The 24502-nt window shown below is 38.8% G+C and overlaps 1 protein-coding gene across 27 annotated transcripts in view; it reads right to left on the reverse strand.

Annotated features, from left to right (window-relative positions):
* Positions 1–24502, reverse strand: part of RBMS1 (RNA binding motif single stranded interacting protein 1) — a 221515-nt gene that overhangs the window by 21910 nt on the left and 175103 nt on the right. For all 27 annotated transcript variants that reach the window (XM_009237775.4, XM_002812517.6, XM_063712833.1 and 24 more), the window contains 3 exons: positions 19709–19800; positions 9887–10044; positions 7201–7280 (listed from right to left, as the gene is read on the reverse strand). In XM_009237775.4, coding sequence (XP_009236050.1) covers positions 7201–7280; positions 9887–10044; positions 19709–19800 — 330 coding nt within the window. The remainder of the gene's footprint in view (positions 1–7200; positions 7281–9886; positions 10045–19708; positions 19801–24502) is intronic.

Raw genomic sequence — 24502 nt, forward strand, 5'->3', positions numbered from 1 at the left:
CACATATGCACTTCATTGGGGCTTCTCTGTGACAAGATGAAGCTGTGAGCGATGTGGCAGAATGATAACAGTGCAACACTGAGAATCTAACAGGCACTCCCTGCCCTTAGCACACAGGGACTTATTCACACTCCATTAATGTCATGGAGAGGTTCAGAAAGCGAGATGGGAAATCATACTGTCTCCTGCAGCACTGAACACACTGTTAGCCTTTGTCTTTGAGAGGGGGTGGTGGCAGCGGGGGGAGAGGCGTTTGTGCAGGGAGTCAGGGCGCCAGAGCTGTTCTCAGCTCTAGGATAGTTCCAGCTCACATGCCATACGCATTAGTCTTCTAAAAGACTGTACTCTCTTCCAGGAAGGTCCTAGAAGAGCATTTTTAGACAAACCACTGAATCATGATCATGTGTTTCAGTGTTTTTGCCTGAGGCATGTCTCCTAATTTGGACACTGGTTCTAGATAACTAAAACTTCCCATCTCTGTTTCTAACATTCATTGTGTAGAAAACTGCTACCATAGTATTTCTGCATAATGGAATTTTTATCAAGCAAGTATTAAGTGGTTGTGGAAAACCTCTGTGGAATTCACCTAGGCTGTGTCATGAAGAAGCCATGGGTTCTTTTACCCTGGTTGGGGACCTTCCAAGTAAATCTGACTTACTACAAACAAGCCACCTGCAATATTTCAGGAAAAAACGCAGGACTGGGTGGGGAAAGACAGAAGGAAAGGCCACATAAGCAATTTTTTTTTCCCCAACAAACTATAATATACATTTAAAGAAACATCTGCTATAAGAAAAGATAACGCCTCTGTTAAAATTTAGTGACATCAGACACAAAAGCACAAGATTTTAAAAGAGCATTTCAGAAAGCAGACGGCACTAGAAATTGTGACGTGGTACATTAGAGTTTTACAAAACTGTAACCATGTGCTATATTATGTGCCATGCCCCAGGCCAGAGTGGGACATGGCTGGCATGGGGGACCCAGCCATGCCACCAGGGTATGGAAAGAATATGGTGGCAGGAGGGCAGGCAGTGTAGAAGTGACAGCTCATGTGCATAGCTGACTTCCTCCTGCTTAGTCATCTAGAGACTTCCTTAAGAGTGTCACAGCTAGGATGAGTTCATTGTTCAGTTTGTTCATTTTAAGAAAGTATCTTTCGGGAATTTTGTCTAACGTGGGTTTCTTTTCTGTACTTGGCTCCAATGTCATGGGCAAACTGCCAGCCATGCAAGAATCCAAGTACTCTGACAGGAATCATCCCAGATAATTCTGCTTATGCCAGCTAAACAACTTGCATCATTAAATAAACCGTCTTCTCACTGTATTTATGAAATGTTATGTCTACCTAGCAATGAGACTACATTATGCAAACATTCAAGTGGAGGCTCATTCAACTGACCCCTGCCTGACAATATTTTTGTTTTTTATCTGGTTCTTCTGATAATAATCACATGCCCTCCACAGAGAAACTGATGCTATGGAGTAGCCATTCAGGGGATATAAAGAAAGAACAGTATCTAATACACAAACTGGTACTCAAAAGAATTCTGAAGTCACCATGTATACAAAAAAAAAAAAAAAAAAAAGGAAAAAGAAGTCCAGAGAAGTTGAAAACTCTTTCACATTCTTTGTGGATTTTCAAGTCTACTGAGGACTTGTTTTTGGGAAAAGCTGAATTCACTGTGACAGTGTGCTTCCAAGTCTGGCATTATAAATTTAACATTCATGCCTAAAGGCAATTTAACCTCCTGTGCAAAAAGGTGGTATCCAAAAAGGCCCTCAAATTAGCAATGATTCTTGGGAAGAGCTCTGCAGGAGAAATGCTCTTAGAACCCCGTTGGTAACTTCTGGTGGTAGGGTGATGCACAAGCTCCCTGAGTCTAGCACAAAATTAAAAGAAAACATAGCTCCTGCCCTCAAAGAACATGCAATCTAATTGTCAACCAAGACTTATACACTCAAAAGATCATTACACATTCAAAATGGCACAAAATTAAGTGCTAATTCAGAACAAAGAGAACAGCTTGACTGAAAAACTGTATCCCTGCAGTAATGCTCTCAATGTAGAAGGAACTAATCTGTTTCTTGTGCTCCATTTGTAACTTGGCACAGCTTGGAAGAAACTCCTCTTTACTAGCTGTGAAGGTGAAGAGGATCCTACGATCATTTACATGTGGTTTGGAAATCTAGGGCTTTTATTTCCCTTGAATGGATGTGACCAATAATCTGCAAACCCCCTTCAAAGAAAACACCAATGACAAAACCATGAAGTTCTTCAGAGAAAAAAAGAGACTGTCTAACCTTGATCTGTGACGCCCTGAGATCTACTTTACTCAAGGAACTGAAGAGCTTTTGTTGTTATTAATTTAGCAAACCATTCCTTCAACAGGGAAGATCTTATCTTAGACGATACACCATCAAAACAAAAGTATCTTAGATGTTTTTCCTTCTCAAACTTTCCTTGGTGCACACAAGAATGAGTTAAAAAAGCAAAGAGGTCACAAGTAGGTGGATGAATAGGTGGTCACAAGTAGGTGGAATAGTCCCTTCAAAGGGACTAATGTGTGGGGGCCCTGCTCATGCAAAGGCTGACACAGTAGAAGCAAGAAAACACCAGCTGGGCACAGGTGCTCAATGCCAGAGGCTGACAGGGTAGGTTTTACAGAAGACTCCCACGTACAAAATTTCTCCTTTGTCTTTACTTGGGCAGAAGTTAAAAACATTTTCTCTTTCCATGTTTTTTCAACTCTACTGATGTTGATGGGAAAACAATACTAACTTAAAAAACAAAAAAAGGAATCTCTTCCACTAGATTGAGTTTCTTGAAATAATTACTTCTAGGTTTTATATTTTATGCTCTAAATTTGTGTATGTAAGCAGTTCAACTTCAGATACAGTCACTGATGCAGTGTGCTCTCAGGTTTTAGTATTACAAGATCAGGTGTAGCCTGTGGAACTGCACGTACAAATTAGTTTCTCTATGAAATGAAAAGCAACTGAATACAGAAAATTAAAGTGAATTTCTAATGCCAATCATTAGTCATCTAGCTAAAGATAAAACAGTGGAGCTACAGCAGAATAAATACTAAACACTAGTTATACGCGCACAGCCTTGGAGAAACTGCTCTCTTCAATGACTTCTGGCTGGAATGAATCCAACTTCAAAACACCTCAATGTTTCTTGGCTGTCTCTCATGTGAAAAACTGGGATAAATATTCTATATGGCCTCTGTGCTTGCTTTCAAGATTGGGCCTGACCTGTTTTTTTATGTTATTTAATAAGGTTCAATTCACTGAATCTATTAACTTCAGTGTGTACATATTTTTGCATAGAAAAAGTGGCAAAAATCTGTGTTTTGGCAAATGGGGCACTCTGTTCTAATTCTTGTGGATTCTGTGGCAGTTGCTCACTTTAGAGACTCCTCCCCCATTCAGAGATGAGCACCAGTGTCTGCTCTCCCAGCCTGAGTATTCGGGATAAATCTTGTTGCTATGGCTAATCCACTTGAGACTCCAACAAACAGGTGGCCAGGGTAGCAGTTAAAGGCTCCCTCTCCAGACCTGTACCTAACACTAAGTGAAACCTCAACTTTAACCCTTGGGCATGCTTGAGCAGAAGCTGGAAAGTGGGACTTTTAGCTGACATGGACCTAAGGCTCAATGAAGACTTGCTGATCTGGGATACAGATTGGGAAGTGGAATTACAGATATATTATGCCGGCTAAGGATAAGATGACTAAAATTACAGGGAAGAAAAGATGGAGGAGGGTGTATGTGACTTTTTTTCTTTTTCCCCATTTTAACAATTTCATTACCTCCCCCTCAAAGCAAGGTGATGTGGTTTCTAAATTTTGAAACTTTCTCCTTTCTGGCAGGCGGCATGCTAGTGGCTGGCTGCAAATCAGATCAGAAGACATTTCAATTTCCCCCCACATGGTAGCTGGTTAAGAACATAGTATTGGCTTGGTGTTACAGTGTAGTAAAATTTATTCAAAACCAACAAATATTTGTTGTTGCATAGTATGGCTCAAATGTTGTGGTGGGCATGAAAATAAAAAGCTGAAGATACAGTTTCTACTTTCAAGGAGCTTCTAGTTTAGTGGGACTGACACATGTAAACATGTTAAATGCCACAGCACAGGGAGGTGTCCTCAAGGTAATGATCTGCAGACAGAGCATAACCCAACTGGGTCAGAGGAGGTCCCTGCAGGGAGGAGGCAAGCCCTGAACACAGTCTTGAAAGCTGAGGAAGAGACAGCCAGGCTAAAAGGAACCAAAGGGATCCGGGTCATTGGAAACTGTGACAGAAAGCCAAGAAAAATGATGCAGCACGCTGTGTTGGGAATACCATTTGTAGTTCAATGTTGGAGGAGGATAAGCAGGAAGGCAGAGGATGGAGGGAGACAGGACTGCAGAAGTAGGCAAGGGCTCCTGTCACCTTTGGCTTTCCATGCCATTCCAGGAATCCTCGATCTTTCCTTCTAACTGAGAGGGTTGCATTTTTAACAATAAAGTGACACATAGATATATATTTTATCTAAGTCTCTCTGGCTACAGTCAGGGAGAATACCTTAGAGAGGTAAGAAGAAATAGGGCTGATGCAATGGTGCAGATGAGAGATGATCAGAAATTAAACTAGGCAGTGGCAGGCGAAAGGGAGGGAGAGGGTAGAGTCTAGAAATAATCAGGAAGAAAAATCTGGGGACTTGAATGATTATTTGTATGTGAGATACAAAGCACAGGGGAGGTAGGGGAGTCCAGTCCTGGGTTTCTAGCTTGGGAGTCTGGGTAGATACTGGTTCTACTAACTGAGAGTAGGAAAACAGGAGGAAGAGCAGAATTAGATGGGAAGTGAGGTAAGGGGGACTAGTGTAGTTCTGGAGAGGATGAATGTAAGGTAACTGAGGTCAGGCAGTCTGACACTCTGGGGAACAGCCAGGATGAGAGATGAATGAGAGTCAATGACTATGAATATAAGTAGTAGTTAAAACCTTGAGAGTAGATGAAATTATCAGAATCCTGAGCCAAAAATCGAATTCAAGGAAACACTAACAATTAAAAGCAGATAGAAGAAATAAGTTTACAAAAGAGAAAGGACTAACACAAGATGGGAAGAAAACAGAGACAGGTATAAAAGTAGTCAAGGGAGGATGCACTTCATGGATGAGTGAGGGGCCAGCAGTCCCAAATACATACAGCAGACAGACACAGGATAAAAAGAGGGGAATTCTCCAGACGGGGTAATCAGGAATTAAGAGTTACAGGTTGAACTGTGTGGAGTCCTAACACCCAGCCCTCAGAATGTGATCTTACTTAGAGACAAGGTCATCAAAGTTAACGTAAGATCATGGCGAGGGGGTAGGCCTTCATCCAATATGGCTGCAGTTTTCCTAAGAAAGGGAAATCTGGGCACAGAGACAGATGCACAAAGAGGGAAGGTGCTGTGAGGACATTCGGGGAGAAGACAGCCATCTACAAGCCAAGGAGAGAAGCCTGGAACAGATCCTTCCCTCATAGCCTGGCTTGGGAGTCTGGGTAGAAGGAACCAACCCTGCTGACATCTTGATCTGGGACTTCCGGCCTCCAGAACCCTGAGACACTAAATTTCTATTGTTTAAGCCACTCAGCTTGTGGTACTTTGTTATGGCTGTCTAGCAAACTAATACTGCACGTTTACCAAGAGGAATTTCAACCACACACCAGGGAATGTCAGATTGGAGAGAGTGAGGCATAAATGGGAAGTAAGGAAGTGAAGACTACACTTTTAAATGTTGACATGAGAAGGTGCTGTAAGGAACCAGAGTGCTTAGTTTAGTTTCTAGATTGCAAAGACTTAAATGATTTCAAACACAAATGGCTATCTTCTTGAATATTTTTGGCATGAAGTAGTTCATAGTTTTTGTTCACTGAATCCTGTGATTTTAAAAATGTCTATTGTAGTTATGTTCACAAGTTTTGTTCCTAGTGTTACTTGTTTGCATGTTTCCCCCCATTTCCTCACCAATTAGTCTTGGTAGATATCTATTTTAGTAACTGAAAATCAAATTTCTTGGCTTTGCTGAAAAAAAAATGAACAAAAGCAAAAGACAGAGACTGAAATTATAGGAGAGCAAGGCAATGACTGGCAGAGCAATGTCTCAATGAGACGGGACCTCAAGGACAGCTTCAAAACCCTTGTCCATGAGACTTTAAGAAAGGGGACCGGTAAGACTAGATGTGGGTGTAGGTCCCCTTGCTGGGAGAGAGCAGGAAGCTGACGGAGCTTCTACCTGGTGATTTCAATTTTATTCATCAAGTAGGAAGTGAAGTCATCCACTTGAGATTAGGGAGGGGGTTAGGTAGGGGACTGAGCAGGCTGGGGAAATTGAGAACTGCTGCTAGGGAAGAGTAAGGAAGCTGAGTGAGGACTGGTGGTGCTGAGCAATTGATTAAGCTGAAGACATTTAATTTGTGGTAGTGCCGATCTCTGGCTGCATGGATATAACAGGAGTGGTGTGCGTGAATTATAGCAGGATTAACTCAGGTTCAGCATTCTGTCATGACAGTGTGAACAAGGGATGGGGTGCAAGAAAAAGGAGAATGCCACTTAAGAAATGATTTTAACACTCAAAAATGGAGACCAGACTTAGTAGGAAAGAGAAACAGGTAAAGGAGGATGAATAAACAGTGAAAAGAGAAGGATCCCTTTGTATTTCAGATCAGGTTTGTGGGAGTTAGAGTAAGTGTGACATTGGAATGAAAAACCCCTGAAATGTGGTGTTCTTGGTAATGACAACACAATGTAAAACCATGGGAGAAAGTGGCTAAAGTGGAGTGGACATAAAGGCCATAGGAACTGAGGTCCAGGCACTGCTGGGATAGAAAGGTACCACAGTGCTCAATGGATATGATCAAATGAAGGGAGGTTCACTGAGGATGGTGATAAGGTGGTTTAGAACCTGGCTGCTGCATCAAAAGAGGAGTGAATTGCACAATGCTTTACAAGTCAGCTCCTTACCACTGCTTCCATTAACATTTAAACATCCAATGCCTATGCCTAGGGAGAGGTGAATTTTTAAGTCTTATTTGTAAATCCAACAAAATGCATCTTAAAGAGTGAAATGAGGGGTTTTTGTTCTATTGAAGAGTCATCATGTGCTAAAGTTAAACATACATCATATAGAAGACTACTGATAAAGTTTCAGACAAACAACATACCAGAAACTCCTGGTGGTGTCTTAATAAATTTTCCATTAAAATGACCAATAACAGCTTCACATTTTTCTGTTGATTCCATCCTATTTATAATAAAAATAGAATACATAAATATTTAAAGGTCTCTTAAGTTTCATCTTGTTTGGCGCATGCATAAACATTCTTATAGGTTTTTTGTATATAAATGAAACCTAGTAAAAATGTGAATATGATAAAGGGTCTATTCTACCTTTTATCTAACTGCTGCTTTTGTACTTCTATAGTAAAATGATAACTGATAACAATATATTCTGAAGCAAAGCAAGAATCAATTATATTGAGTGTGTAAGATCAAGTATATCAAATGGATAATTTTATTGTAATTGTTGTAAAATTGAAAAATCAATACACAATAGCTTTGTTAGCCATAACAGTGAATTGAAGAAACAACAGTTTAAAATACTAGGGTATTTTCTACTTGCTAAAATACTAGTCATTTTAAAATTGTCTTTGCTTTCATAAATTCACAAAATGACAGACTAAAAAGTCATGATAACAGCCAGTATCAGTGAGAGGGTGCGCCTTATATGCTTCTTACATTTGCTTCAGGTTTAAAATTAAATTAGTGAAGTCAACTATATACCTTCTTTGTCACCTTGGCTTTGGAGGAGTAAAGGCTGGAGGCTAACTTTACAACTTAGTCTATACCTATAGGTGGCTGAAAGTATCTGAGAAACATTGCTGGGAACTTAAATTACTTCAAATCATTTTTCTTTAATGGATGAAACACTGAATAATCTATTAAAAATGCTCTATACTCCTGGACTACTCAGAGAGTTACACCTTAGTTTTAACAAACAGTGATAGTTTCAAAAAACAAGGTAATTTAACTGAATTCTGTCTTTGGATACAGAAATGATACGACTTGATCTGTTTTCAGAACACCCACAGAGGTGACAAAATGATGCTGAGCTATTCAGTGACTCACTTGCATCATTTTAACCAGTGAAGCATACACTGGAGATGCTGGCCTTGGTGACTTACTACTTCGTAGGATGTTTTAGTTTTATGATAAAATTATCTGGCCTGATAGAAACAGCAATGAACTAAAATCCAGATGAACCAGGTACTTGCCCCTGCTTCATTATTTGGCAGTTAGGTAACTATGGAAAAGTTCCCTTTTTTGTCTCAATTTTCTTATATATAAAACAACATAATAATAATGCTTTGTTGATATATAACAGGTCTGAGGTAAGATGTGATTGTCATTTGTGTATAAAAGCAAACTCTCAGAAATTCTTCCTACAAAATCAAAGTCAAAACTTTAAAATATGTATACATTATTTGTTATTGCAGAGTATTAATAAGTTTCTAATTAATGCATCATATAAAAATCAGCTTTTATACATGGGCTTTTAGATTAGAATTCTGATCAAAATCAAAGAGCTTTCTATTTAGTATTTTTCCATCAGAAACCAAAATAACCACTATTCTGAAGTGTTTTTTTTCTGGGAAGAAAAAGATAAAAAATTAGATGGAAGGAGTGAGGGCACTTTAGTTATAACTAGACTTTTAGACTTTTTTTTTTTTTTTTTTGAAAGACAGGTCTGTCACCCAGACTGGACTGCACTGGCATGATCAAGGCTCACTGTATCCTCCAATTCCTGGGCTGAAGCAATCCTTCTGCCTCAGCTTCCCCTGCAGCTGGGACTATAGGGATGTGCCACCATACCTGGCTAATTTTTAAACTTTTTGCAGAGAAAGGGTCTCGCTATGTTGCCCAGGCTGGTATCAAACTTTTGGGCTCAAGCAAACCTTCCGCCTTGGCCTCCCCAGGTGCTGGGATTATAGGTGTGAACCACTGCGTGCAGCCCCTAGAAGATTTTATTTATTTATTTATTTATTTATTTTAAGACAGTCTCGCTCTGTTGCCCAGGCTGGAGTGCAGTGGCGTGATCTCGGCTCACTGCAACCTCCATCCCCCCAGGTTCAAGCGATTCTCATGTCTCAGCCTCCCAAGCAGCTGGGATGACAGGTGCCTGCCACCAGGCCCAGTTAATTTTTGTATTTTTAGCAAAGACAGGGTTTCGCCACGTTGGCCAGGTAGGTTTCGAACTCTGCCTGCCTGGCCTCCCAAAGTGCTGGGATTACAGGCATGAGCCACCATGCCTGGCCTAGGTTTTATTTCTTGGAAAAAAAAAAAAAAGTCTGAAACAGAAATTATAAAATGTTAGTATCTGTCATATCTGTGTGGTGGTTACACAGTTATCATGTCCTTGTCTTACTTTTCTGAATGTTTTACATATTTCATTTTAAAACCTAACTCATTTACTTTATTGATGAATCAAATTTCCATCGAATAAGAAAAAACATACTGATTTATCTATTGAATTTAGGAGACTGACTGTTATTTTTAAAAAGTTAGAAGCATCCTGATCTAAGGACACACACATGTTCAGAACTTTTACTCATGTGATAATTCCTTTCCATAAGGACCCAAATATTTAGTGTGCTGAGCTTCATGAATTCTAATGAACTTGCAAAAGATCTGGAAAAATGCAGTCTGGTATTTACACATAATTTAAGTTCACGGTGCAACTGCTCCCTTAACCCTAGCTGAAACTCTCTCTTCTTGGTCATTTTTAATTTTCCAAGATAACTTGGCAAAGCTATTATTGTTGACATAATAAAGACCGGGCAGAAGGCTTACCTAGCAAAGCCAACACCACGACTTGTACCACTGGAATCACGTAGTATCCTTGTAGAAATAACTTGTCCAAATGGTTTGAGCATATTTTCTAGTTCTTGCTCATCCATGGAGAGTGGCAAATTAGAAATGTAGAGGTTGGTAGGATCTTGTTCCTGTTGCTAAAACAGAAGAGAGTGTTGTCCATTAATTTCCAACAGAAGGTGAGATACTTATGTTAACACACCTATTTTTATTAGCTACTTTCTTTGGTCAAGTCCTTTTAAAGTACTCAGAACCTCAGAACACCAAAGTCACCTTGGACGCTTGAAAATAGTGTCTGAAGCTTGGACAATCTGTGCAGGCCAGACACGATCCCACCAAGCCCTTCTTAGCAGATCTGGAAATGGCACTACTGAGTTGGAGAGGATGCCCTCATGGAAACACAACTCTCAGTTGTTTGCGGTGTTTCTAAAAATAACCGATCTCTCCTCCACTGTTATTTTTAGGAGTCCATTTCAGGCACACTATTGCGCAGGAAGCTATTATTTCAATTTAATTATTGCTAATAATTCAATTTAGAGATACATGAAGGATTCTGGACCAAGTCATCTAGAGTCCAATAGGGATCTGCCCAAATTCCCGTCCTCTGCTCTATGGCAAAGTTCACATTACTTTTGAGTCATGATCACCAACAGTAAAAACAGATAATTTAATGAAAACAAGAAATCACAAAGCCATATAACATAATCAATTCTGGGTAGAGAAAATTTTAGACTCTTGGAAAAGCTGAACTCAGGAGTAGATGGGGAAGGAAATACTTTGTTCAGAGGACATGGCATTGACTTGGGACCCGAAGATCAAGCAGAAGTCAAGAGGCTTGCAAAAGGCTATCTAAGGAGTTTGATTTTACTTTGTCAGTCACTACTGCTTCAGCTTTCCTACTTAAGCAGGGCTAAAAGCAAGGAGAATAATTATGTAACTGTAGGCAAAAGGCAAGGTAGCCTTGCCAGAGCTGCAAAACGTTCTTGAAGTCTTGTGTTTTATCTTAAAAAAAAAGTCATGTAAATTTTGCAATCTACTTCCTATCTAAGTTTATTTTAATAGAGAAACAATGTTTTTGACCTAATACCAGTAAGTAATACTGACACTCCAGGAAGATTAGCCATGCTTATCTTGTGATACTATGCACATGAGCTGCATAATGACATTTCAGTTAATGGCGGATGGCATATACGATGGTGGTCCTCTAACAGAGATGAAAACTTCCTATCACCTGGTAATGTCTTGATGATCCTGACACTGTGTAGCCCTGGCTAATGTGTGTGTTAGTGTCTTAGTTTTTTATAAAAAAGTTTAGAAAATAATAATAAATCTTAAAATAGAACAATGCTTATAGAATAAATGTATAAAGAAAATACTTTTGTACAGCTGCACAATGTATGTGTTTTAAGCTAAAACGCACACATTTGACAAAAGTCAAAAACTTAAATTTAAAGGTTTATAAAGTAAAAAAGTTACAATAAGCTAATTCATTAATGAAGAACAAAAATTTTTCTTTTTTTGAGATGGAGTCTTGCTCTGTGCCAGGCTGGAGTGCAGTGGCACGACCTCAGCTCACTGCAACCTCTGCCTCCCGGGTTCAAGCGATTCTCCTGCCTCAGCCTCCCGAGTAGCTGGGATTACAGGCGTGTGCTACCACGCCCAGCTAATTTTTGTATTTTTAGTAGAGACGGAGTTTCACCATGTTGGCCAGGATGGTCTCGATCTCTTGATCCACCCACCTTGGCCTCCCAAAGTGCTGGGATTAAAGGTGTAGGCCACCGTGCCTGGCCAGAAAGAAATTTTTTAAAATAAATTTAATGTAGTCTAAGTGTATAGTGTTTATATAAAGTCTACAGCAGTGTAATGTCTTAGGCCTTCCCATTCACTCACCACTCACTCACTGACTCATCCAGAGCAACTTCCAGTCCTCTAAGCTCCAGTCATCGTAAGTGCCCTATAAGGATGCACCATTTTTATCTTTTATACCATATTTTTACTGTACCTTTTCTATATTTAGATACACAAATACTTATCATTGTATTATAACTGCTAACAGTATTCAGTACAGTAAGATGTTGTACAGGTTAGCAGCCTAAGAGCAAGAGGCCATACCACATAGCCTAGGTGTACAGCAGGCTACACCATCTGGGTTTGTGTAAGTACACTCTATGATGTGCACATGATGACAAAATCACCTAACAATGCATTCACCAGAATGTATCCCCGTCATTAAGCAACACATGATCGTATACTGGTAGGTGACGGGGAAACAGGAGGAAGAAGAAATTGCAGTTTGAAAGCTACATCTTGAAAAATAGGGTGGTTTCGGAGGCATGGAAGCAGGGGAATGATATGATCAAACCCATCTTAGTTTTGATTTTAGGTTCTATCTTTTAATGAAGATGGGGACCCCTTAATTAAAGGGCACTAAAACACTCTTTGGACAGAGATATGGTATAAAAAATGTTACAGAAGAAACACATATCAAAATATTGTGAGGCCAGGCACAGTGGCTCACACTTGCAATCCCAGTATAGGCCAAGGTGGGAGGATCATCTGGGACCAAGAGTTTGAGACCAGCCTAGACAACACAGTGAGACCTCATCTCTTAAAAAAAAAAAATTAGCCAGATGTAGTGGTGCCCATCTGTAGTCCCAGCTATTTGGGAGGCTGAGGCAGGAGGATTGCTTAAGCCCAGGAGTTCAAGGTTGTAATGAGTTGTGATCATGCTACTGCATTCCAGCCTGGGCAACAGAGCAAGATTGTTTCTCTCACATATGTGTGTGTGTGCGTGTGTGTGTGTGTATGCGTGTATATATACATATACATATATATATACATACACACATATATATGGAGTATATATGGAGTGGTCTTTCTTTTAAAATTACAATTAGGAAAATCTAAATGACATATTTAAGAATATTCATAGGATAATTTGTTATGTATGAAGAATTTTTAGAAGGGGATCGACAATGTAGGCACTAAATCTGTGTTTTAGTTGCTTCTGTTATTAAAATATTATTAAAAATATTACACATGCTTTAAAGTCTTGATTCAACTTGAAAGTTTACCGATGAGGAAATAATATTGAAAAATGCTATAAATCAGAATCCCAGAAAGAACTGGGCTCTTAACCCACTCTTCGATATAGTGAAATAGAGTAGACTAACGCAGGTAAGTATTTCCTATGATGTTAATGCATTTGTTTTCAATAGCAATGACCCTGTCAGTTAGAAACCTAATTTCATTTGGGATGACCTTTAGCGCTAATGTTATTTATGTTTCTTTTCAAACGGCCAATATATCCTACAAACATTGTCCACGAAGTTGCAGTAATTTAAAAAAAAAAAAAAAAGAATGGGAACAAACTCCAAGCTGGCAGCACATGCCACAAAATAACAAAGTGTCCATGAATTCTTTTTTTTCTAATCCCTTCTTTTCATGGGTGTTTTTTTTTTTCTTTTTAAATTTTACTTTCTTTTTAGTTGTTGTCTATGCATTCTTATAACCACACATTCACTGTGAACAGGACATATAATACGTGCGATAACTGGTGGTGGTTCTTGAAATGAGGATAGTTTAGTATCTTTAAAATCAGTGACAACCATAACTGGTTTATTATTTACAATACTATGTCTGAAAAAAACACTTATTCTTTCAATTATAGGTGACCAAACATAAAAATAGGGTCAATGGGCCTCCTTTGTCCCTAGGCATGGAAGGGTTCAAGGGCTTCCATAACAAGTAGAAAACTAGATCCCACATTGGCCGTCAGAGCGATAAACAGCTACTAACGTTCATGTGAGTAGAAAAGCCAGGCTCAGAAGTCCTGCACAGCGTAAAGCACTCAGTCATCATCCAAAAGAAATTAACAAAAACCTCCCCGTGCGTGTGGAATGGTTCCTAAAATGCAAGAACGGGGACTTGGCAGTAAGAGCAGACATCTGTTTTCTCTTGTACAGAATAGGTTCAACAACCAGCAGATAGCCGGTCACTGGCATGTGACTGCAAACTGCTCAGAGCATGGTGAAGCTCTGGATGGAGAGGGGGGATTACATTCCTGCTCGTGTGACTGCCTATTTATTGAAAAAAAAAAGTGTAAACTTCCCAACAGCCAAACAACATATGAGGATTTGCTGACCCCCATTAGGCCACAGGAGGAAATGAAAGGCCTACAGAAGTCACTTTGTTAATAGATACAAACAATGTCCATTCGCGTTTTCTGTCTTTGTAGCTCGATATCTGCGTTTCTTTTCCTTTTATAGAATGTGAGTCTTTTATTTGAAAGATGTACACCTTTGTAACATTTGCCTAGTTTAACATAAACAGGTTTTCCAAAAGGCCCAAGGCCATTAGGTTAAGGTTCATCAGTGTACTTGATGGATATAATTTTAAACTGTCCCTTTTTAAATTCTCAATATCTGCCCAAGCTTGGAAAAAAGTTATTTTCTCAATTAATGTATTTGATCATCAACAAAACAAACACTTAAAACCCGCCACATGGCAGGTACCAGACAAAGCACTGACAATTAAAACAAGAATAAAAACCAACCACTGGTCTCTAATGCTCTCATTTTGCAGTTTTGCAATTTAGTTTTGAATATTTGTGGGGTTCTTTTTCAACTTAGGTACCCAGTATGTCAAACAATATTATATTTCTGTCCCATCCTCTAAGTGATTGCTCTTAATTTTTTTCTGATTATATAAAGATGAAAGACTTTAATATATGGCAATATGAGTTTTCAACACATTATAGTATCCTGATTAGCTCATTAGAGGAGAGTGGAAAGTGACGGGTACCCTCCCTATCACCCAAGCACAGGGGCTGGACTTAAACTCCTTTTAAAAATCATTTCCCTGCTGGGTGTGGTGGCTCATGCTTATAATCCTAGCACTTTGGGAGTCCTAGGCAGGTGGATTGCTTGAGCTCACGAGTGCAAGACCAGCCTGGGCAACATGGCGAAACCCGGTCTCTGCAAAAAAATACAAAAATTAGCCAGGTATGGTAGTGCGTGCCTGTAGTCCCAGCTACTCAGGAAACTGAGGGTGGAAGGACTGCTTGAACCCGGGAGGCGGAGGTTGCAGTGAGCCGACATCACCCCACTGCACTCCAGCCTGGGTGACAGAGCCAGATCTGGTCGCAAAAAACAAAACAAAACAAAACAAAAATCATCTCCCTGAAAGATGTGTTTCAGGTGTTCCTTTATCCAGACAGCATAAAGGGGCTAAGTCAAGTCTAGATACTCAAACTCATGGTTCTATGGTATAGAACAATAAATGACTGACATTTAAAATACCTCTTGTAACTATAATGATATCATAAAAAAGAAATCAGGTCTAGGAATCTCAAGTCATTCTACAGGGACCTAAAGAAATTCACAATATGCAGAATGTTGGCAGCTGGCCAGCACCTCTGAACCTGAGTATTGGTCCTCGCCACAGATGATGGAGGAAGGGGTCCTTTTCCTTAGCCAATGTATAGTATCAAGCTTTCAAAAGAGGTCTTTGAACAGTGCTCATTTTCAGCCTGGGGGAAAGCTAGTATTTGAAGAGCGCTGTAGACACGACATATAGTGCCAATCCATACCGAGTCCAGTTTTGAATAAATGCATTGTAAAGGCTTCTTCAAAACAGTGTATAGTTAATATTCTATGCTGCTTAATATTATAGGCATTGAAAATGATGCCTAGGTAAGTGTTCAGGGGCCACTCTAACTGAAGCCTCTACATTCTTAACAGATTGCTAAAATAGAACTCTTTCTAATTCTGTTTGAGGGGAGACCACAAAACAATGGGTGTCAGGCACTCCCACATTCCAGAGTGAGAAATCAGACCACCTAAAGACAGCCTGAAAGGAGCTGGCTGAGAACTGGTTTGGGACACTTAACTGACCGCTCACCTCCTGTCTATGTCTAAGAGACTGGAGAGACTGAGAGTGAGCATTTATGGGGAGAGAAATGGTGAAGCGTTCCAAGTCTCACCATGTGAATCGCTTTCCTCTCACCATCAGTCAAGCAAGAGGGGGCGACCACTCAGGGAACTTGATCTGTGTCTCAGGAACCTGAATGGATACAATAGATAGATGTCTAACTTAAAATCTAAGGGAATCTTCAAGGAGAAAGGCTGAAAGGCTGAGAAGTATGGCTGGGAAGTAACTCTCTCCTAAGGATGACTGGCAAAGGTAGATCAGATGTGGGCCACACAGGTAGAGTTGGCCCAGGGTTGTGTTAGATCCTCCCAAGAAGGCTGCTTCGAGGGGAAGAAATCCCAGCAGAAAGGGGCTGAAGATAGACCGTTAGATTATCAGGAGCTGACCATGTTAACCTGAGGACATGTATTCTTTCACTTCAAGGAGCTATAGGAGAGAAAGATCAATTTAGGGAGGTGGGGATGGAGTTGGTTAAAGATCTCAGAAAACCAAAGCATTCCATGAGAGAAAACATCAGCATGCTGCTTGGCTAGAGAAATCAACATCAGATGACCTCACTGTCAGGTCATCCTTTTCCAGCACACCATCCCTGGAGGGGTTAAATGAAGCCATGGCTAGTGAGCTGAAGGAAGAGTGAGAAAAACACAAGCTTTGGAAATAGGAAAGAAATGAATCATTTGCTCATCTCACTATAAGCTTGCTACTTGAAGCAGAAGGGAAGGGAGAAGCTTCAGCTGAAGATTCACTACATGATACTCAAAATTTTTGTCAAGTAAACAGTATTGGAGTATTAAATTACAGGCATCACACACACTTAACATCATAATCTGTTCCTGAAAATCAGAAATTCAGCATCAAAATGTTAACCGAGAGCCTATTTCACATTATGTTAAACAGGAAAAAATTATAATGTATTACACATCAGTCATAATCCTCAACCAAATTTTCTAAAATGTAACTATTTTATTTTCCTATTTTTCTATAATTCCCTAAAATGTAACTAAATACAATCATCATTACATCTGTCTCTGTATGCGTATGCACACATATAACAAATGGTTCTGTTGGGATGGAAACACTGCTTCCTGATCACCAAATAATCAATACGGATGTCAGCCAACAATTGCTTTTTAGGCTGTGATGTCTCTCTCAGCACCAACAATATCCAAGACACACATCCCTTATGTTGACTCTCAGCAGTTTTAAAAACATCTACATATGAGTCTGACATTCTATAAACTGTATTTGCTATGTAACTTGAGACTCTGACTGAAAATGTATTGAAACATATGTATGCTTCATGGAGTTTGGCTATGAAAAATTGAGGCATTCTACCAAACACATATCAACCAGAAACACCTGAAATGAAAGAAGATGGAGGAACTTCTTGAAATAACGACAGTGGCTGCGAAGTCATGAGACTTGCCCTGGATTTTATCCAAAAGCAAGGCCTTCAGTGAGTGCATTATTAATAGAATGGACAGTGGGGGAAAGAAGAAAGTTGTTTTCCGAGTGTGCCCTAAAAGTCCTGCTTATACAATGCCGGGTTACCCATTGTTTACAGAACCAGATTAAACATTCTGCAAATCATTATGCAACATAGGTATCACATAGTCACAATAAACATATTTAAAACCTCATAATCACTGTCTTTCAATAATGTCACAGAGAATCTCTATATGATGGACAAATAATCTGAAAACCATGGTGCTCAATATTTACACTTTCTGAGGCCAGGTGTGGTGGTTCATGCCTGTAATCTCAGCACTTTGAGAGGCTGAGGCAGGCAGATCGCTTGAGATCAGGAGTTCGAGACCAGCCTGGCCAACATGGCAAAACCCTGTCTCTACTAAAAATACAAAAATCATCCGGGCGTGGTGGCACGTGCCTGTAATCCCAGCTACTCAGGAGGCTGAGGCAGGAGAATCGCTTGAACCTGGAGGGACAGAGGTTGCAGTGAGCCAAGACTGTGCCACTGCACTCCAGCCTGGGTGACAGAGCGAGACCCTGTCTCAAAAAAAAAAAAAAAAAAAAAAAAAAAAAAAAAAAAAAAATCTATATATATATAGTCTCTGTTTATTTTAACTGCTTACTCTGGAGTTTAAGAAAATCTAAAGTAAGTCCAACTCAATGCAAAGTTTTAAAAATATTAAATGGCAATGGCTACTTAGAAAGGTGATTCCTCTTACTAATTACTGAAATCTTTATGTTGATTCTTTCATTCAAAGTACATCTCTACCCTACAGCTGCACACTGGTTCTTCAACATCCTTAAGGTCCTGGGAGGTAACTTATCTGCTTACCAGAGTCCTTTAACTTCTATGAACCTTCTTATGTGTATGTAAATGCTTCTCAGGGAACAATTACGTGCTATAATTCAAAAGTAGCAGAAGACAGTATAAAATTACTTTCCTCTTTACTTGAAGAAGCCAGATAATATAAAAGTATTGCTCTTTTAAAAAAGAATACTCAAAAGATCAAACTGCTGAGTTTCAGGCTTGAAAATATTTTCTGTAGCAACTGAAGAACTCAGGTTTTAAAAAATTTACGTAATTACACAGATGTCTTAATAACTGCACTGTAGGTAGTAGGTATTATGATGTAACGCAAACTTACATTTGGGTAATAAAGACTGGGACATAAATATCAATTTATTCAACAGGGACTCCTAAATGTGTTTGGTGCATAACGGAATGTGTATTATAGAAGGTAAGCACTTAAGAGATGCATGTCATTCCAAGTGTGACTCTCGTCATTGAGCCTTAGCTCTTTTAATGAAAAGGCCATGCCCGTTTGAAAGTGGGGTTGGGGGCAGATGCACAAGACAATCTAAGGTCCCTCCAGCTTTAGAATTATGACTACACCTGAACTAGGGATTTAGATCATGTAAGGCCAACTTTTTCAAGGCCATCAAGTCTATCTAAGGCATCATTACTTTTGGAAGAGGGTCTGAGCATCTTAAACTAACTTTCAGGATGAACCTAATGCAAAGAGAAAGACACAATGACTGGCTGATCAACTCCATTTACATCCAGAAACTGTGATATTCAAAGTCAAAACCATAGAGGGAAACTACCATAATATGAAAGTTTTCAAGAAAAATGTACCTTATCATAATTAACATCCATGTGTACTGTGCTAAAATACATTTTAAGCATGAAACATGGTCTCCCATTTTATAATCCCCTAACATTCAAGCAAATTACTCACCTGAAGAAATTTTCAACAATATTGCTCATCTAAAATATGCTAAAAGTTCATCAGAAATAAGTTTTGAATAAAGTCATTATAGAACTACTAAAAAGTAGATTTATATCCCATTAATAATCAATACCTAAAAATGTCTCTCTATTGTACAGTAGAAATAGCATCTGTAGCCCACATATGCATTAAAACTACTTGTTTTATTATTTGTATAATATATGTGCCAGTTATATATATTTTTGAAATACAATATGTTATATGCTATACACAATTATCTTTTGAAACATGTCTAGAAGTGTATTCATTCCTTGGGCATTGACATTCAAATTTAAAAAAAAACCAACGAACAGTACAGATCTTAAAGACTCACAAATACCTAATTACCTGAGAAAATATGCTGCTATTTCTCAATTTACTTATGGGGTTACATAATTTACTATGTAAATTTTATATATTTATAAATCCCCCTTCATAGATTAAGTTACAAGGAACAGTCCTCTGCACAATAGTGACTGTGGAGGCTGTGAAGGCACAGGACAAGTGTCCAGAAGGTGCTGTGCTGAGTGGGATGAAGGGGAGATTGCAGATGCAGACAGAAAAAGCAGACCTGTTGGGCTTCACAACCAAAGCTGTGGAACAGAGAAGCAATTGCTGGCTCTCAACTCACCTTTGCCATTTGAGCTTGAATCCCACTGGCCTTCAGGGCAGACACAGCTTTTTGAGCTGCTGCAGGGCTGTCAAAGTCGACAAAACCATAACCTGAAATGCAAAAACACACTTAGTATTTAAGCCATTATTCTGTGGTTAGGTAAAGGGTAAAAGAACAGCTCTACTTTGTTTCTGGTGCGGGCAAGAGAGATGAAAATGTCCTGAGGGAGCTCAGGCGTTAACAGCTGCAGGCCAGCGGCCTCCTGGGCCCTTCTTCCCTGTAGTCTATCACCCGTCTATCACCAGACAGACAAGCCTCCCTTCAGAGGGAGTTGGGGGAGTAAAGAACCAGCGTTTCCCTATTCAAGATCTTACGTGTCTTGTATTTACTGGGGGGGAAGACATCTAAGTTGCCAACCAAGTTTTAAAAAAAGAAATTTTAAAAAAAAGGAAGAAAAAAATCAACTTCAGGGAAATAGCATTTTAATGATTCGGTAAGAAAGATGGAGCCATCCTACAGAGTTTACAAATGACAGAAACAAAAATTATGTTTATTTTGTAGATAAACTTGTATTTTTAAAAATTAGAATAAGTACAACTATTAGACACCCCCAATAAAGTTTAGTACTCGGTTAAAGATATCATATTTATTTTCTTAAAATACAGCTCATCACACCCCTTCAAAATAAAGAAGAGCTGGGGAAAATGCCTCAAGACACCTAAAATATGTTTTGGCAGTTCATGTTCTAAAGTCTAAAAACAAAACCTAACAAAACAAACACATAAAACCTCCTTAGAGATGCTCTGGTTCAAAGTTTCCTTATCCATAGCTTTACAAACATTTTTAATGAGCTGGTCATCTGTCTTCCCAGGGCAAAACAAGTCAAAAGCAGAAAATTAGGGGAAAAGGGGGGCTGGGGTGATGGCAGGTCTGCTACAAAGTAAGTATATGAATGGCGTCTAACAGTGAAAACTACTAACAAGCAATAGAAGAGAAAAACTATGCAAAGCATAGGACTTACACAGCATAAGCACTAACAGCCTCATGAATCTCAACAGATCCCATGAGTATCATTGTATCAACATAGAGAATCACAGACTTTTCACTGTGATAATTCTTAAGTTATTGAGAAAAGGGTCAAGTTATATTTAGTAGACTAAAGAAACGGTACCAGGCAAAATACCAGAGCCTTCCATGGAACTCAAACTAATTATAAATGAATAAGAATACTTTGCAAAAGAAAAGCATCATTGGAAGGTTGCTTAGAAGAGGAGCCAGCCCTATCATTTACTTACAGAAATATTACTAAGTAGTAGTAATTTAGATAGTATGATACTAGTGACAAAATCAACATCAATAAAGTCAAACAGCTCAGAAACAGCTCAAAGTCAGTTTTGCAGTATTAGTACCAAAAATATTGCCTGGTAATGAAATAAGTTATAATGAGATGGAGCAGACTATTGACTACAGAAATAGATGTTTCAGGAGAGATGAATGTTACAGCTGAAACAAGAAGCAGCTTCCTTATTTATTACTTGGAATTGGGCTGAAATAAGGCTTAATTTGATTTAGACAGTAGAGAAATAGCCAGGCTGGAGAGCAAAAGGAAGAGGTTGATCTAGGTAAAACAAAGAATGCTACTCAACTGCCAGGTTAGAAATAAGGTTAAACATATCTTGGATGTTTTTTTAGACATCTGTTGTCCATGCTAACATGCAACAAAGCTCTGTGGATACACACACGGGCGTGTACATGCACATACTCTCTCTCTCATACAGTTTCAGCAGGTCATAAATGAGCATCCAGCTACAATGAAATGATACAGCTTTTACTGATGGATATTTAAGTTTTTTCCTTCAATTTTGCTATTGTCAACAAATTACAGTAAACAGAAGATCTCAATTTTGATGTTATTGTATTTGAAGTTACTATCAACTCAGGTAATATTTGCATTCTGTTATCTGTTACCTTCTTATAGAGAAATCCATAATGCCTGTATTTTAGTTAACTGTTTACATCCTTTTCTGGCCTTTCCCAATGCCTACCACACTATGGCTGTTTTATAACCATTTGCTGAAGACAAACATAATAGTTAAGTATGCAACCTTGTGCTCTTTCATGCTATCTGTATTACTTTCAAGTAAATAGAAGACAATATAAAATTTGAGTTATACAGACTCTATGGATTTGATTATATAAATAGGTGTAAAGACGTTTTTGAAGGCAGGGTTCACTAAATAACATGGCATCCTCTCACTGAGGCTTCCCAGGAGAATTCCTCTCAGGTTTCAGGACCAGGAATAGTTATGTAACTCCTGCTCTCCTCTCACATTGTGATGACTGAATCATGGGGAGAGCTATGTTTTCTATTTTTGCCTTGGCCAGTAGGAAACACAGGGACATTTGGTAATAACTTAAAGCTGCCCGCTTTTACCCTTATTTTTCTTGTTAGTCTAATTCATCCTGAAACTATTTTTGCTAATGTGTATAAGTGTTCTGGTCTTACATGCACTTCTGTAAGTATAAATAATGAATCAATCAATTTCATAACCAATCTTTTGTGAGCTTTTCTTTTTGTCCTGAACTGACATATTTACCAGTATTGGAGGGCTTATAAATGCCTTTTGTTGGCTAAACTTTGAGAGAAATTGAAATGTAAAATAGCAACTGAATTGTGAATTTTAAAATTTAATAACTTAGGTACATGTTATTCTGTTTCCTTCAGCTTAATTCTCTTGAAAATACACGTTCCAAAAATATGTTTTGTGGCAAAAAATGTTCTGTAACCCTCTAAGATCTCTCATTCCCATATATAAAGTCCTTTGATCTGCTTAATTTCAAAAAATTAGTACATAACACAAGTACCTTTCATTTATATTAATATTCTATAATCTTTTATGCATTTATTTATTTATATTCATTTATCAATCAGTCATCTATATGCCTATCTATCTACCTATCACGTCAAGTTATCTTGGGTAACACGTTATCTAACTTTATTATGAGCTAAGTTAAGTGTTATTTCTTCTCATTTGTCCTGAAATTACTTTTTTCTTGCTTCTAGGATTTTATAAACCCACTCTTACTTACCCTCTCCACTCACTCACTCACCTACCATCTCAACCCACCAGATATCTGTTGACACCTATTGCTGGGAGGCTTGTGTGAAGCAGAGAGCCCTGGAAGACACCCAAAAGCAGTGTCTCCCAAAAACCACTTTAAAGGAAGGTCTCCAGGAGACTTCTTGTATCTAAAATAAGTTCTGAATTAGTCCTACCCTTAGAAGTCCATAAATCTCTCTACTATGGACCCCTACCAACTGTTAAGGGTTTGTATTATGACAACATGTTAGATTTAGCATTAGTTTATTTTTTACCCATACCTTTTCTAGATCATGTAGAGCACTTTGAGGAATTTTGGCTTCTATGGAATAGGTTGCTTTTGGAGCAGAGTGTAAAATAGTGTGGTTTTAAGTTCAGGGATGTGGTGAAGCAATCAACCTCTGTGTCCTTTCTTTTACTTAATTAGGTCAGCTCTGCTTTTTAACACACTGAGCCGACATGTAAGATTTCTTTTGGGGTGGGGAAGAAAAAGAGAAGAGGTAGGGTATGGATAAAACCACTCGTCTACTCTGATTTCTCTCTAGTTTCAAAGTGATGTTGGTGATCAGCCTCCTATTTTTATTCCAGCAAGAGTCTATTTTTCTTTATACAACCAAAAGATTTTTTTTCTGTGTCTCTGCTCTCCCAAATCATTTATAAATGTTAAATAAGACTAACCTTGGAAACTAAGTATATGCATTTCAGTCTACAATTTGACTCTCTCTAGTTTAATTCATTTAAAATATTTATTGGGTACCACTCTGCATAAAGCACGCTCTATTCACTGTCCCAAGGCAAAATTGCCTTAATGTGCCATGTTGATTAAACATGAGCTTAGCTATTTGCTACAATAGCTCCTTTAAATTTAGGCACTTTGAAGAAGAGACAGAAATACAATGAACCACTTCAAGTCTAGATTAAAGGAAATGCTTGGCTTATAAGGAGAGGCCCCTACCATAGGGTTCATTTATGTTCTCTGCCTTTTTCAGATTGTGCTAAGCCACTGCCCCGTCACCACTACTTGAAAAACTGGGGTCTAATTAATGAGGAGATTTGCCTTCTCTGCCTATTCCTGTCAAGTTATTTCAATTCATGGGGTCAGTAGTTAGATTCAAAGTCAGCTGACTCTATTCTTCCCTTTTCCTAGAAATCACATGCCTATTGTTAAGATGCTGGATCATTAAAAGTCAGAACCACAGAGCATCAGTGCTGCCTACTGTAGACGCCTCCTCTTCCAGCTCATGGGGCTGGATGAGCTCATCCTAATTACATGGGAAACTGAAGGTCAGTGCATCAAATTAATGCAGCAGCATATTTCAAAGGGGCACATGACCTCCCCTCCCTATTACAATTTGGTCAGTGAAAATGGTTGTCTCCTCCCTGCTGCCAATATTGTCAACAGGCATTCAGCAGAGAACAATTGGGAGTATTGAAACATGTAATTAAGTACTGCTTAAAACTACTCTATTCTAATTAATAGAGCCAATTTGCACAATATGTAATCTTTTCAGTTCTTTAGTACAGTCCAATGGTCTTCAGTAAGCAGCTCTAATCTCCTCAGGCTCAGGAAAGAAAAGCTATTTTCTAACTCTACTCCCGTTTTAAAAGCAAGGGCTAAATGCCAACCCGTATTTTGCATGTTAACTCTACTGGCGTCAAATCTGGAATTCTGGCAAACTGCTAGCTGCTGTTGGGTTTGTAGCCAAAACCC

This window comes from Pongo abelii, chromosome 11 (genome assembly GCF_028885655.2).
Source record: "Pongo abelii isolate AG06213 chromosome 11, NHGRI_mPonAbe1-v2.0_pri, whole genome shotgun sequence".
NCBI classification, from domain to species: Eukaryota; Metazoa; Chordata; class Mammalia; order Primates; family Hominidae; genus Pongo; species Pongo abelii.